Genomic DNA, 12,381 nt, shown 5'->3' with positions numbered 1-12,381 from the left:
AGCTAATGACCGCCGACTGGTCGCAGCACTGCCGTGCTGCGGTATGGATTCACGTGCCCATCTTGTGGTACTTCTATCACTGCATTGGACATGGAGCACTTGCTTTGGTTGTGCCCGGGTCTAGACAGCAAGTGCATCGCGAACAGAGAGCAACTGGTCCTCGTTCGGATCGTCCTCTCGACTTGCGAAATTAGATCCATATGGACCGTTCCACCAGTCCTACTAGATCTTGTGCGCGAAGCAAACTTATTCCTCCACATGGGAAGCTCCCTTTGTGGTGGTGTGAGAACTATGTTATGCCTCGGGGCAACCTTCAAAGTAATAGTAATAAAAAGAGCCCGAGAGTTCTTGGATTTCGTCCACATCGAAATGCAGGCGGCCGTCGCGGTCAGGATGGATGGTCTGGACGCCAGTGAATGCGCAAAGCATAAATAATTTTAACCGTATAGAGCATCATGCTGGAGTTTATCCATGGTTTCGTTTCTGTACATCTCAAACAGCGGTTAAATCTTTAAACTAAACTTCTTATAGTGTATTCAATGCGCCCTCTGTTCCTCATATAGTTCCTCCGGTCCACATTTCCTCCTTTCTCCGTCCTTCACTCTCTGTCTTTTTTACCGTTTTTGTAACCTTTTCATCGCTTCAGCTTTTCTAGAATTTACATGGCCGAAGTCACATTGGCCTTCAGTGGCTTATTTCTTTTTTATTGCTTGTTTTTCTTCCGTAATATCTTGATCGTCAATTGCTGATTTTGTTTTTACTAGTTAAATGCAGCAGCCGACTCACCCAGACTCAGTTCGAGCCGTGATTCTGAGTCTGAGTGAGCCTGGGTGAGTAATATTTTGGTGAGTCTGAGTCCGAGTGTGTCCGGTTGAGAAAAAGTTTAGTGAGTCTGAGTCCGAGTCAGTCTGGTTCAGGAAAATTTGGGTGAGTCTGAGTCCGAGTGAGCCCTAAGCGCCAAATATATTTCATGAGTGAGTCTGGGTGAGCGCCACAATGTTTGCCGATCTATGGTCCTATCTACTCAACTTCAGCATTACTATCAGCCTTACATCGACTTACGTCTATACTCACGTCTACTCACACATACTTTAGCGCACTAGTGTCCATACGCCAGCTCAATAATGATTGATCTGAGGCATGAGTTACGAAGGGAGGGGGGGGGGGGGAGATGCCTTGACCGCAGCTCGCAAACCCTTTCACGGAATGTTCTTCATATAAATATCTCGTGTGAGTCCTCCCTTTCAATAAAAATGTAATTACTTTACTGGATTGGGACCACTGGTAACTCGTATATAAAGGTACGAGATCAAATGGGGCCAAGTAGAGCATCGATTATGCGAGATATCGGTATTAAATACCATGGTCGAAAAAGCTAATTATCCGCTAACGGACCCATGAGTCGACTCACTAGACTCACTCGGACTCACATCGAGGCGTGAGTCTGAGTTTGAGCGAGTCCGAGTGAGTAATATTTTGGTGAGTTTGAGTCCGAGTGAGTCCGGTTGAGAAAAAGTTTGGTGAGTCTGAGTCCGAGCGAGCCCGAAGGGCAAAATATATTTTATGAGTGAGTCTGAGCGAGCTCCACATTTTTTGCCGACCTAGCCTGACTGACTGAAGGGCATGCATGAAATGTCCTCCTGAATTGGCATGAGCAAGCAAACATCGTCGCTTTTGTTTAGAACACTGACCTCTATATGCATAAGTTAACTTAGAATGTGCTTGTTTAATTCCGCGTGCCGGTTTTGTCATCCGGAGAGGGAGAGACAGAAATGAGAAAGGCCGGGACATTAACCATACCCGAGTTTCCGGTTTGCTGCCCCTGCGATGTGTTGAGAAAACAAGTGCTGGGAAGATGAAAAACAGACAGACTCAAAAAAAAAAAAAAAAGAAACAGGAAGATTCTTCTATTCATAGATGTTCGCACAAGTCGACGCCACGCAGCGAGTGCAGTAAAGCTTACACAGCTTTCTCGTACAATGCTAATTCATGTCGGTGTCGTAGAATTCTTTCTTCTGATATACGATAAGCCCTAAGAATCTTGCAGTAATCCCATGCGTTCGCGGGTTTTCACATCGGCTCATGAAGATAGCTAAGGGCATTGACGTCAATGTAGCTTTTTTTTTTCTGCTCGCGGAAAAGTTAGAAGGGCCTGTGTCGCAATAGATGGGAAGAAGACAGGGCAGTCACGAAAGAATGTCTGTGCTCCGCCAATCATCACATTAGTTGTGTATATATGCGTAGGTGATGTTGTTTATAACATCGCGTTTTGTGGTAAGAGATATATTGGACAGGCTGGCGCTTGCCTTCACGAGAGGCTCCGCCAGCACAACAATTTACAGGGTGCACCTACTTCGCACTTGTGATCTCGTTATCGCTCATGTGGTTGTAAACCTTTGCTTCATAGCATCGCATGTCATCTTGAGGTGCGTGGATCAAAGGTCACGTGAAATCATATAATCTCGTCACATTAAGAACAACCATGATCTTCGCATTTCCGCCCCATCCATCCATCCCCATGGTCGTGAAAGCAGCCTCCTTGAAAAATGTGACGAGTATCTGTAAATGTGAGGGTGCGCGTGCAGTCGAACTACTTGCATTTATTCCTTTCTGTGTAATAAGCCTGACAGTTGCTAGTTCAGCGCCTGTCCAATGTCGCTCTTCGCCTCGTGTTGCCGTCTTGTTCCGCTGCTTTTACCATGAATTCTTTCTTCCGACAGAGGCCGGTCGCACGCCCGGTCGAGCACCGGAAGAACTCAATGAGCGTCTGGCCAGGAACAGTCTCTTGCAGTATCCACTGAAGATCTCTCTGTACCAATTAACCAACTTCCTAACGAGCGACCCAACCAAAGGTGTGCCCGTGTATTAATGTACGTGCATAATGTTGCAACATAGTCGGAGTGGGTCGGCCGAGGGCAGGAGGAGGGGGGGGGATATCAAGTACCTCTTATAAGCGTCTCATCGACTCCTCAGTGGCCGCACGCCCCGGCACGCCTCGTCGTTACAGCCGTGCCGCTGTTGCGCGCTTGCTCGCGGGGCTCGTTTCGCATTGAAGATCGTCGTCCGTCGAACCGGATAAATTACGTAATCTGGGCCAAGAACAAAAGCCACCGGGCAAGATTGGCCGGAAATGATTTCCTCGTAGCCGCTTGTCGTTTATGGTTTGTTTTTCCTTACCCTCCTGTCGGCGCACCTACTGAACTAGAAACGGAGCGGTGCCCCCACGCGAAGGTATACAGTGCGAACTGCTTTACCGCTGCTACCTGCTCTGAAGTAGCAGCTGATGAGAAGGTAGTCGAGCGCTAAGTGCTTAAATGCGCGTCGTCTCAGACCCCCGTGTTCTCGATGGGCGCTTAGCCGGAACTGGCAATTATCGGGAAGACGATCCTCGTAACCTCTTCTCGCCTATGTTTACAAACATAGTACGCCGCCATTATTTCTCTCTCTCTCTCTCTTCACAGCACCCTTTCTGTTCCCTTTTACCCCGGAACAGGCACACGTTTGGCCCCTTCCGGTAGCCGTTTCTGAGAGCGCCGTGACCCACTTTTATTTTCCTGCAATTTGTTTGTTTTTGGTGTTGTAATTAAACGCAGGATCCTACACGAGCTTGTGCGAGCGTTCGCTGCGAATTCGGTTGCTGTCAAAGTTTTCGACAACGATGATGCTGTATAGGATATCGCAATAAACAGCTGATGGTTGCTTGTTTGCTTTTTCTCGTCTTCGTGTTCGCTTCGGACCAAGTGTTGACAACCGGTCCCAAGCCGACACATAGCCCAACGGGTTCGAAAAAGGAACAGATGTTGATCGCTTCAGGAAGCACTGTAATATACCCTATACAGAAGCCTATAATAGCACGCCATCTTATAAAAGAAGTGCGTGAAGCGACGACCTACTTTGCACACGTGGTATTCAACGCAGTGAGTTTGAAATTGCGAACACACGAGAGCGCTGTCAAAAAGTAGTGAAATCCCGAGACTTAAAATGCAACGATGAAAGTGAGCCACAAACACATTTACGCCTCAAAATGATGCATTAACTAGCGATTTTTCTTTTTAATTTCGATAGCCTGCCCTTAGGCGTAGTACAACGCAGTGTCATAGATACACATACAAATTTACTTCATGTAGGAAGGCTAACAGTAAGGTGGGAACAGCCCGTGAATCTAGCGATCGATATATTTACACGATGTACTGCAATCTGCTCCAAATGCAACGCACACAATTGCCGCACACAGCTTCGTTCCCCACATTTGGCGTAGTGCATCCCAATTGGACATTGGATATGCGCTTCACTCCTCCGTGCTCTAAATTTGCCGACCACGCCGATGAAGCGAACAGTCGGAGCTGTTAGTTGCCGCTGTCAGTGGGTTGACGTCAAGCTCATGATACCGAACGCCTATAATGCGAAACGCACGAAGTGAACGTATACGAAATGTCGACATCGGCACGATTTCTTTGCGCCGACAACATCGACACGAGTTCCGTCAAAACGTACCGGCCATTGAGTCTGTCGCCATCACTGCGAATGTAGTACACCGGAATTGTGTAAGAGTGTTATAGGGAATACGTTTGTACTTTCTGTATTCGATTTCGTTTTTTTTTTTCTTTGTTTTAGCGAGGAGCGTATAACTCGAAACTCGTGTTGCGCTCAGACAAGTGAGATTGTTGACGCTGTAGCAAGGAGGAACCGCATTCGCGATACCAACAGCGAAGCATTGATTCGCGAGCATTCACTGCGGTTAAAGAGAAGGAGAACGCGTTTATGCGACTAGACTTTGCGCGAAACGCAAGGATATGACGATTTGACTGCGTAAAAGACGTATCGTGTACCGAGACGCTAGTAAGAGCACGGTGTATGCAACTGCAATTTTCTTTTTTTTTTCCTTTCTTTCAAGATTACGAAGTCCAGCGCAAGAACACCGGCGCGCATTTCACTGCCCCGCCACCCCCCTTTGCAGCGTATCCGAGGGGCCAGCAGTATTTCGCTTTCGCAAAGCGTCGTCGGTTTCTCAATGTAGGTAAACAGAGCACGCATCGACGACCCACTTAACATTGTTTGTCCCTCAACAAACGTGCGCGTACTACCATAAAACGAAGCTTCCAATGGCCGAAGCCTATACTGACTACAGGCTTGCTACAAGAGATACGCTTATCGAATTCCGTAACACAAGTTAGTTACCAGTTGTATGCTTTCAACTGGATGCGGCGCTCTTTCGCCCTAACTCTGCCATCGGTATACGTCACTGACGGTGGCCGACCGTTTTTGTGTTTTTGTTTCTTCAGCGGAGTATTACGCGCTGGAGCGACAATTACCTAATTATCTTCAGTGCAACAAGTATTGCGCTTTTAATATTGTAATTTCTTACTTAAAGCGTAGATTATTGTGTCTTCTTTCCAAGGAATCGGAACGTATACACGCTAAGTCTGCTCGGGTTATAAAGTGGGCCGATCATGCAGGGATAGGAAAATAGTAAACCGGGTCGCTACCGTGAAATGGTGAAAAAAAAAAGTGACCCGATCCCGCAGACAGTGCAGTCTGAGGTCGCGTGGAGGGCTTTCCGCGTCTTGTTGGTTTTTCGGGGCCGGGCAGGCATATCATACAGCGCTGCCGCATCCCGAGACGCGACAGTCGGCCTGCATAGTGGGCTGGCACTTTCTCGCACGACCGGTGAGCGCTGGAAGCACCAAGCTGGCTCATTGTGGTACACAATCAAAGCGAGAGCGTATAGTTCCCGAATTAACTGTGACAGCTCCCCAACGCGATCATCCTTAGCGTTCATCGGTGCAGGGGCAGAATAGCGACGGTCACCGTGCCGGCCGATTATACGGCGTTTCAATCGCTGCAGCACTACACCTGAACGATATACGCTACCAGGCCCGTAGCCAGGGGGGCAGGGGCCCTAGCCCCCCCCCCCCCCCGGAATTTTGGTGAAGTAGTTGTTTTTACCAAAAATAAATAATAAAAATAGGTGTTTTTCTCAAATAGTCAATGTTTTCAGCAAGTGCCCCCCCCCCCCCCCCCCCCCGAAAAATATTCCTGGCTACGGGCCTGTACGCTACGTAGCTGTGTTGAACAATTTGTTGTGGGTAACCGCTTCACGAGAGCATCGCGCCACGCATACTCTAAAACGCGCGATGTGTCTGCGTTTCTCTTCTCTTTAGAAAGATTCTAAAGAGGATCTCATGTGCATAGTATTAAATTCTACAATGGCATAGTGGTCACCGTAGCCTGAAGTCGTCCCTCAGCTTGAAGTCGTGTATTTTCTAATGGGCAGTTTATCCGTAAAATATACAACGCTCAGGGAGATAATCTTGTAAGGGAAACGAATGAGCAATATGATCGAAACGTATAGCCCCTCAATTTGGTTAGGTTTCGATAACTTTTCTCGAGAGGAAATGTCCCACATGCGGATGCACATGTATGGGCAAGTGCATCGAAATCTGTTGACGCCGCACTGACGTCATCACCACGAAAACAATCGGGGTTTTTACGTGCCAAAATTATATAATTACGAGGAACGTCGTATGGTGGTGGACTGCGTATTATTTTAACATCTTGCGCGGTTCTCGAACGAGCGTCTTAATTTAAGTACCCGAGTGTTCTCGCATTTAGCCGCCACTGAAATATGTCCGCCGAGGCAGCTGGCCGAGCAGCACCAAGCCGTATTCGTGACGAGCACACTGAAGTACTGGCGCTGGGGTCGGGTCGGAGAATACAAAATAAAATATCTGAACTCAATTTTTTCTTACAATGGAGCTTGTTCAACCATAGAAGTGAAGACAATGTTTCGGATACGTGCATTATCAGTTTAAACGTAATTAGCGTCGCATCTCATTGTCCTTTTGAGACGCGGACACACAAAAGTGAAGCGGTATTTTGTAAATGTAGGGGAAACATATTAACGTAAGAAAAAAAGATGAGCGTGTGCTGTGCTTGATTTCTTGTTTAAACTGCTGCACGAGAACTGAAGCGGATAGATCATGCAGAAACAAACACGACTGCTTATTATCAGTCGTGGTTTTGGCGCCCACCTGTAGGCATAATATTGAAAAGAAGGTATTGTTACAAGTACACCGACACATTCGTTCATGGCGCGGAAGAGGCATTACAAGAAAAGCAGACTTTGTTGCAGAGGTTAGCAGCAGCGTCTGCCGACAAAATTAAGCGTGGGACGACCACGTCATTTACTTTTTTTCCTGTTACGTACAAGGCCGAGCAGGTCATAAGACAAAACAGTTGTTAACGATGAAGTAAGTTAATTACTAATCGTGCGCCTCTGCTCGTATTTCGTAAATTTCTGTGCAACATCTTCACTATGACTTACATCTATCGGCGTCACATGCCATGCGTAGCCGTTCCTGTCTGACGTAGTAGTACAAGATGCAATATGCAATACGCATGTCTTGGAGAAGAAGAAGAAGAAGAAAAGGTGCCGCCTATTTCCAGGGAAGTCCGTGTTCTATAAGTGTGGAGGATGTGCAAGAAATGACTGTCACAAAATACTCTTGCCGCAAGTTCCGAGAACATGGTGCGAATGTCCGTAATGAAGGCGTAGGCGCGCGGATGACACCCTCGTGCACGACAACGCCCGTCCGCTCGTTACCGCAAATGAAAGGAGAAAGAAAAGCGTCATTCTGCGTCTAAGATGAAAAATGTCCCGCCAAGCCGTATTCCACGTTAGGGAACTTCTCGTCGTGATTTTCATCTTTTCTACGAAGCGAACCGGAGTCTCACCTGCCATTATACAAATGCTGCTGCTGAAGTGTAATGGTTCAGAATATTATCCGTAGTGAGTACGCAAAAGTTTGCACCATAACGTTAAAAAAAAAGGAAACTGAAGCCTTTCGAGTTAGCGTTCGCCTGCGTTGGTAACACTTGCCTTGGCTGAAGGCATACATACTCTAAGGCTGCGTGCGCTTCGTATAAGCACTTAATAAAGAAGTTCGAAGGTGCTGCCCGCACGAACATCCAAACACTTTTGCACCAATCATAGCTAGATCTATGTGATTCCTATATAATTCTTTCTGTCAATTTTATAGGCTTTGTTAGTTAACTGCAAATAGATATTTACAAGAATACGCTTTATGTGTGAGAAAAAAAAGTGGATGGGGGTGGGGGAGTCCTATGCCGGCCTCTTAGTCTCCAACGTTTTACAGTTACAAGCAAAAATGCAGGAGAGAGAGAATCTTCAGGCAGCGCTCTCGGCAAATAAAGAGCCAACACTAAATCGTACGTATTTTGCAGACGACTGGAGCGCCAAGATATGTTTAGCATATAGGGTATCCGCTTTCTCTTGCTATGAAAGAAGGCAGGCACAAACACAAGAGAACAGGGGCGTAGCCAAGGGGGGGGGGTTGGGGGGGCTCATACCCCCCCCCCCCCCGATATTTTTCAGTTTTGCTTGCGTATATATACACGCACACATACAAACGCACGCACGAACATACATAAAGTATGGTTGAACCCCCCCCCCCCCCCCCCCGAAAAAAATTTCTGGCTACTCCCCTGCAAGAGAACGGAAACAAACAAAACAGATGCCGGTGTTCATGTTATTTGGTACTCTTCTCTTGCGTCCGTGTTTGCACGCCTTACCTTATTTCATTATGAATTCCTGCCAACTAGCTCCGCACTTTCTGTCGTTCTAAGCATCTTTTCTCTGTGCTTTCGCTTTCTTAGCCTTCTTCCGCACTATGTCCCGTACTGCTTTCTTTGTTGTTGTTTGTGTTACAGAACAGCACGGTTGGAAACTAGGAATGTACAATCAGTTCATATTATCGCAGTACGCGTGCCATTCGCAGCATCTCTATACGCCATCTACCACGCAGTTACGAGAGCAGTCCACTCTAGAGAGATCACTATTGCTCGCGGCTATACCAACTTAACCACTTATTAAATTCACCTTAACCCCAGTACTGGAGTTAAATTTATCTGTAGTTGTAAGCGAGCGCATATTGATGTAATTTAGATGGAATGTACGATCAAATATTTTTTATTCTCATGTATCATGTTCAGAAACAGTTGTCGTCGCATATGTCAGTTATGATAGTTCAGTCTTGCACAGAGGCAAAAACGCACCTGTATCTCCAAAACGGCAGCTGGCACGTTGTTTTGAAAACTTCCTATTGCATATACAAACAGTCCCGGTTTATAGGCTCACCGGTCCATGTCATGCGTGAACGAACTCCTGTTAGAATTTTTTTCTATATACCCCTCCATAATAAATTTGTGTACAGGAAACGAGATGTGTCACATGTTATTGCGGGAAATAGGGGCACCATATCAGATTCCATGGAAGGCAACCGAAGCTGTAGGACCCGGTTCCAAGATAAGCACGTTTCTCTTTTTTTTTGTTTTTTTTTGTCTTCTCTTCGTATAAACAGAAGAGGAGAAGGTTGCTCGACATAGATACAGTGAAATGTCTGGCCCAGACTTTTCTTTGGCTTCTTGAATAGATGATGGTTGTCACTGATGTCCTTCTGTGTTTTTGCATACTTCCTTCAAATTATCCTAAGGACGGACCCAGGAAGTTCACGAGTGGCATCTTGGAAACGTAGTGGACAAATTGCAAGGACACGGCTTGTCCTTGCAATGCATGACACATGCCGCACTTGTTTGTAGCAGGTGCTGTTTGTCAACATATTTCCGGCATCGTACAATTAATTTTATCCAGATGATCACAGGCGATATAATGACGTGTTCACGAATATGAATACCAGCACGTGAACTATGTGCGCGAGCTGTGTGACAAAGGCTATGGCCTTGTGATCATCTTCCGATGCTAAATTCCTGGAAGAAAGCTTCGGCGACATTGCCTATACCCTTGTCCAAGGGTGATAACAATGTAAACAGCAGAGCGTGTGTTTACAGCGCGTTCTCATCTGAGCTGTTTTCTTCTTTTTTTTTTTTTGTAAATGTTAGCCGTACCAGAGGAAGCGATGCGTGGACACTCCAGCACATCGGGCAATTTTATCTACGGCTCAATGCGAGCTGCCTATGGAGTGCACCCTTCGAAGGTTACATGATCTTCCCGAAACTTGTCTGGCTAACCCCCGTGTCTTTCCTTAGATTCTCTCACTCATGTCTGATGGCGAATATGCGTGCATCGCCTGCAGTGTATATTCAAGGAAATGAAGATACGGACGTGCTTCACGCAAAAAAAAAAAATGGATACAAGTTAACGTCAAGCTCCAGGACTGATTGAGCCACAGTGCGAGCGAAGGAGGAAAAAAAAAAGTCCCCTCAACCACCTCCTCTACTGCACAAGTTTGTCTAATTGCTCTCCTTCTAGAGATACATCTTTTCCTGGCACACATGACATGACAAGTTATGCTGAAGCAGTGTGTACACCACGACAACAATCGCGCCGTGCGGAACCGCTGAATTCAGTGACCGCAGCTCCATTTGTCGAATCGCGGAAGTGGCGTCCAGCATAAGGGCTACCTGCAGTATCTCCCACGCAACGGCACAGCAGTAAAACGCTTCCGACAAGCAGCGGACACCGCAGGTCGACTCCGCGCTATTCTCGTCTTACCTGACCAGGTAGAGAAGCAGGGACTTGGATGGCGGCAGGCTGCCCGCTGCGGCCAAGTCCAGTCTTCCGACGCTCTCGCAACGATGCATCTCGCGGTCGCTGCGGCCGACGCTGACGGGATCGACGGATTCACTGACGACGCTGCTCTCTGAGAAACGGGCCGGAACTGCTTCTTCCGCGGCGCCGGGACCTGAGGCGTCGCGCCGGCAGCAGGGCAGCAGCAGCGGTGCGGTGGTTCCACCCGCAGAACAGCCTCCTCCTCCTTCCCTTCCTCCTTTCTCGGCCAAACCCCGAAGCAGTAGAAGCAAGCCTGCCTCGCCGCCACCGGCCGTGCCACCGCCGCCCAGGCTGGTGAGGCCGCCGAGCATCCTCTCGCAGCACTGACACTGCGCGTAGAAGGAAGGGGCTGAGCCGAGAGAGGAGGCGGCCGCGCTCATTCAGCAAGTCTGCTCGCCACGCTAAAGGCGTTGGCCAACCTCTGTTGTATCAGACTCATGCAGCTCGGCAGATCACGCACGCACGCGCCGCTGAGAGGACAGGACGTGCGCAGACTCTTATTCCCACCGAGGCGGAAAAAAAAAAATGTCGACCGCGCCCCTGAGGGGGTAAAAACCCGGTTTCGGTCGCCGCCGTGCACCCGCTGACGGATAAACCGACTCGGGATCAATTAAGTGGCGTTAGCGCACAACAAGTCGTTGGATGAGCCCAGTCTGGCCACCGAAGTTTGAGGTTTATTGCTTCCTGTAAGGTCCTTAAGTGTTACCTAAGTAGTACGTAAGAATTACTCGAACAATTTTCCAACGTCACAGTGACCGCACTGCGACCGCGCGGGAGATTCTTTCCGCACGTTGTAGCCCTTCACACGCAATCCAAATCTCAAAAGTATCATATCAGACAACAGAGCTACGGCACAATGGGAGGTCACCCTGCCCATCCCGGATCTAACTTTCCAGAAATGGCTCGCGAAACGGTCGTCAATAGCAACACATCGGCCACACGTCCGTGTTTACACGGCCAGTCTTTTAACATGATCACATACCAACTAGCTCAGCGCTCTGTTATTCTAATCTTTGTGGTGCACTCGTTGACCTATATGGAATCCGAAAGATATCTCGGCGAAAGACACATGAGCCAGGCCGGACAACACTGTTCTTTTAGAAATTCAACACACTCGAGCCAAACCTCATACGAATGCCGCCAACGCTCATCTACTGGATTTCATTCAATAAATGTACCGCTAGTTTCAATCAGGGGCTTAATTCGACTCGGAAAAGAGTTTACATCCTTGATAAGGCGCTACCAATAAATGTTGGCCTTCGGGTCCACAGTGTCCACCCTCGAAGAGTCCTTGGCATTGTGAGGTTACTTGCTGGACTAACCTCGTAAGTGGCGCCCCTTTTGTAACGGTTACCATTGTGCTCCAGACCTAAGACATTTCGGAATGTCATGGCCATAAGCTCTAGACAGGCACGCTTGCGATATTGGAGCCATGGGCAACATCGCATTATTGACAGATGTATGGTCGCCCCTGGACGAGTTGCTCTGTCTGTATACGGACTTTACGACCCCAACTTCTAGCACTTCACCGCAGTAGCGTTGACTATAGGCCATGAAGCAAGAAACTCGATCACATGCCATGGCCCCTAACGATCACCAATACCGGTCGTAAAAAAAAATAAAAAAATCCGCAGGTTCACAGGAATGGCGAAGCAATTAAAAATTTGGAGGACGCTTGAGCTTCGCCTTCGAGAGTATATAACGCGATAGCGTAATCAGGCCCCGTGCGCATCGCCTTCTCAAATGCTAGCCTGGCTTCGGTTCTCGGTGCATGCCTCAACCGTGCTGCAAGG

The 12,381-nt window shown here is 47.8% G+C and overlaps 1 protein-coding gene across 1 annotated transcript in view; it reads right to left on the bottom strand.

The window, feature by feature from the left end:
* The window catches only part of LOC119383299 (nocturnin), a 55,084-nt gene extending 44,170 nt beyond the window's left edge, over positions 1–10,914 (bottom strand). The window contains exon 1 of the mRNA XM_037651367.1: positions 10,532–10,914. Within this exon, the coding sequence (XP_037507295.1) occupies positions 10,532–10,899 (368 nt within the window). The 5' untranslated portion in view covers positions 10,900–10,914. The remainder of the gene's footprint in view (positions 1–10,531) is intronic.
* Between the last annotated feature and the right edge of the window lie 1,467 nt (positions 10,915–12,381).

The sequence above is a fragment of the Rhipicephalus sanguineus genome, chromosome 2 (genome assembly GCF_013339695.2).
Source record: "Rhipicephalus sanguineus isolate Rsan-2018 chromosome 2, BIME_Rsan_1.4, whole genome shotgun sequence".
NCBI lineage: Eukaryota > Metazoa > Arthropoda > Arachnida > Ixodida > Ixodidae > Rhipicephalus > Rhipicephalus sanguineus.
The sequence above is the reverse complement of the archived record's forward strand: the minus strand, read 5'-3'. Positions and strand labels throughout refer to the sequence as shown.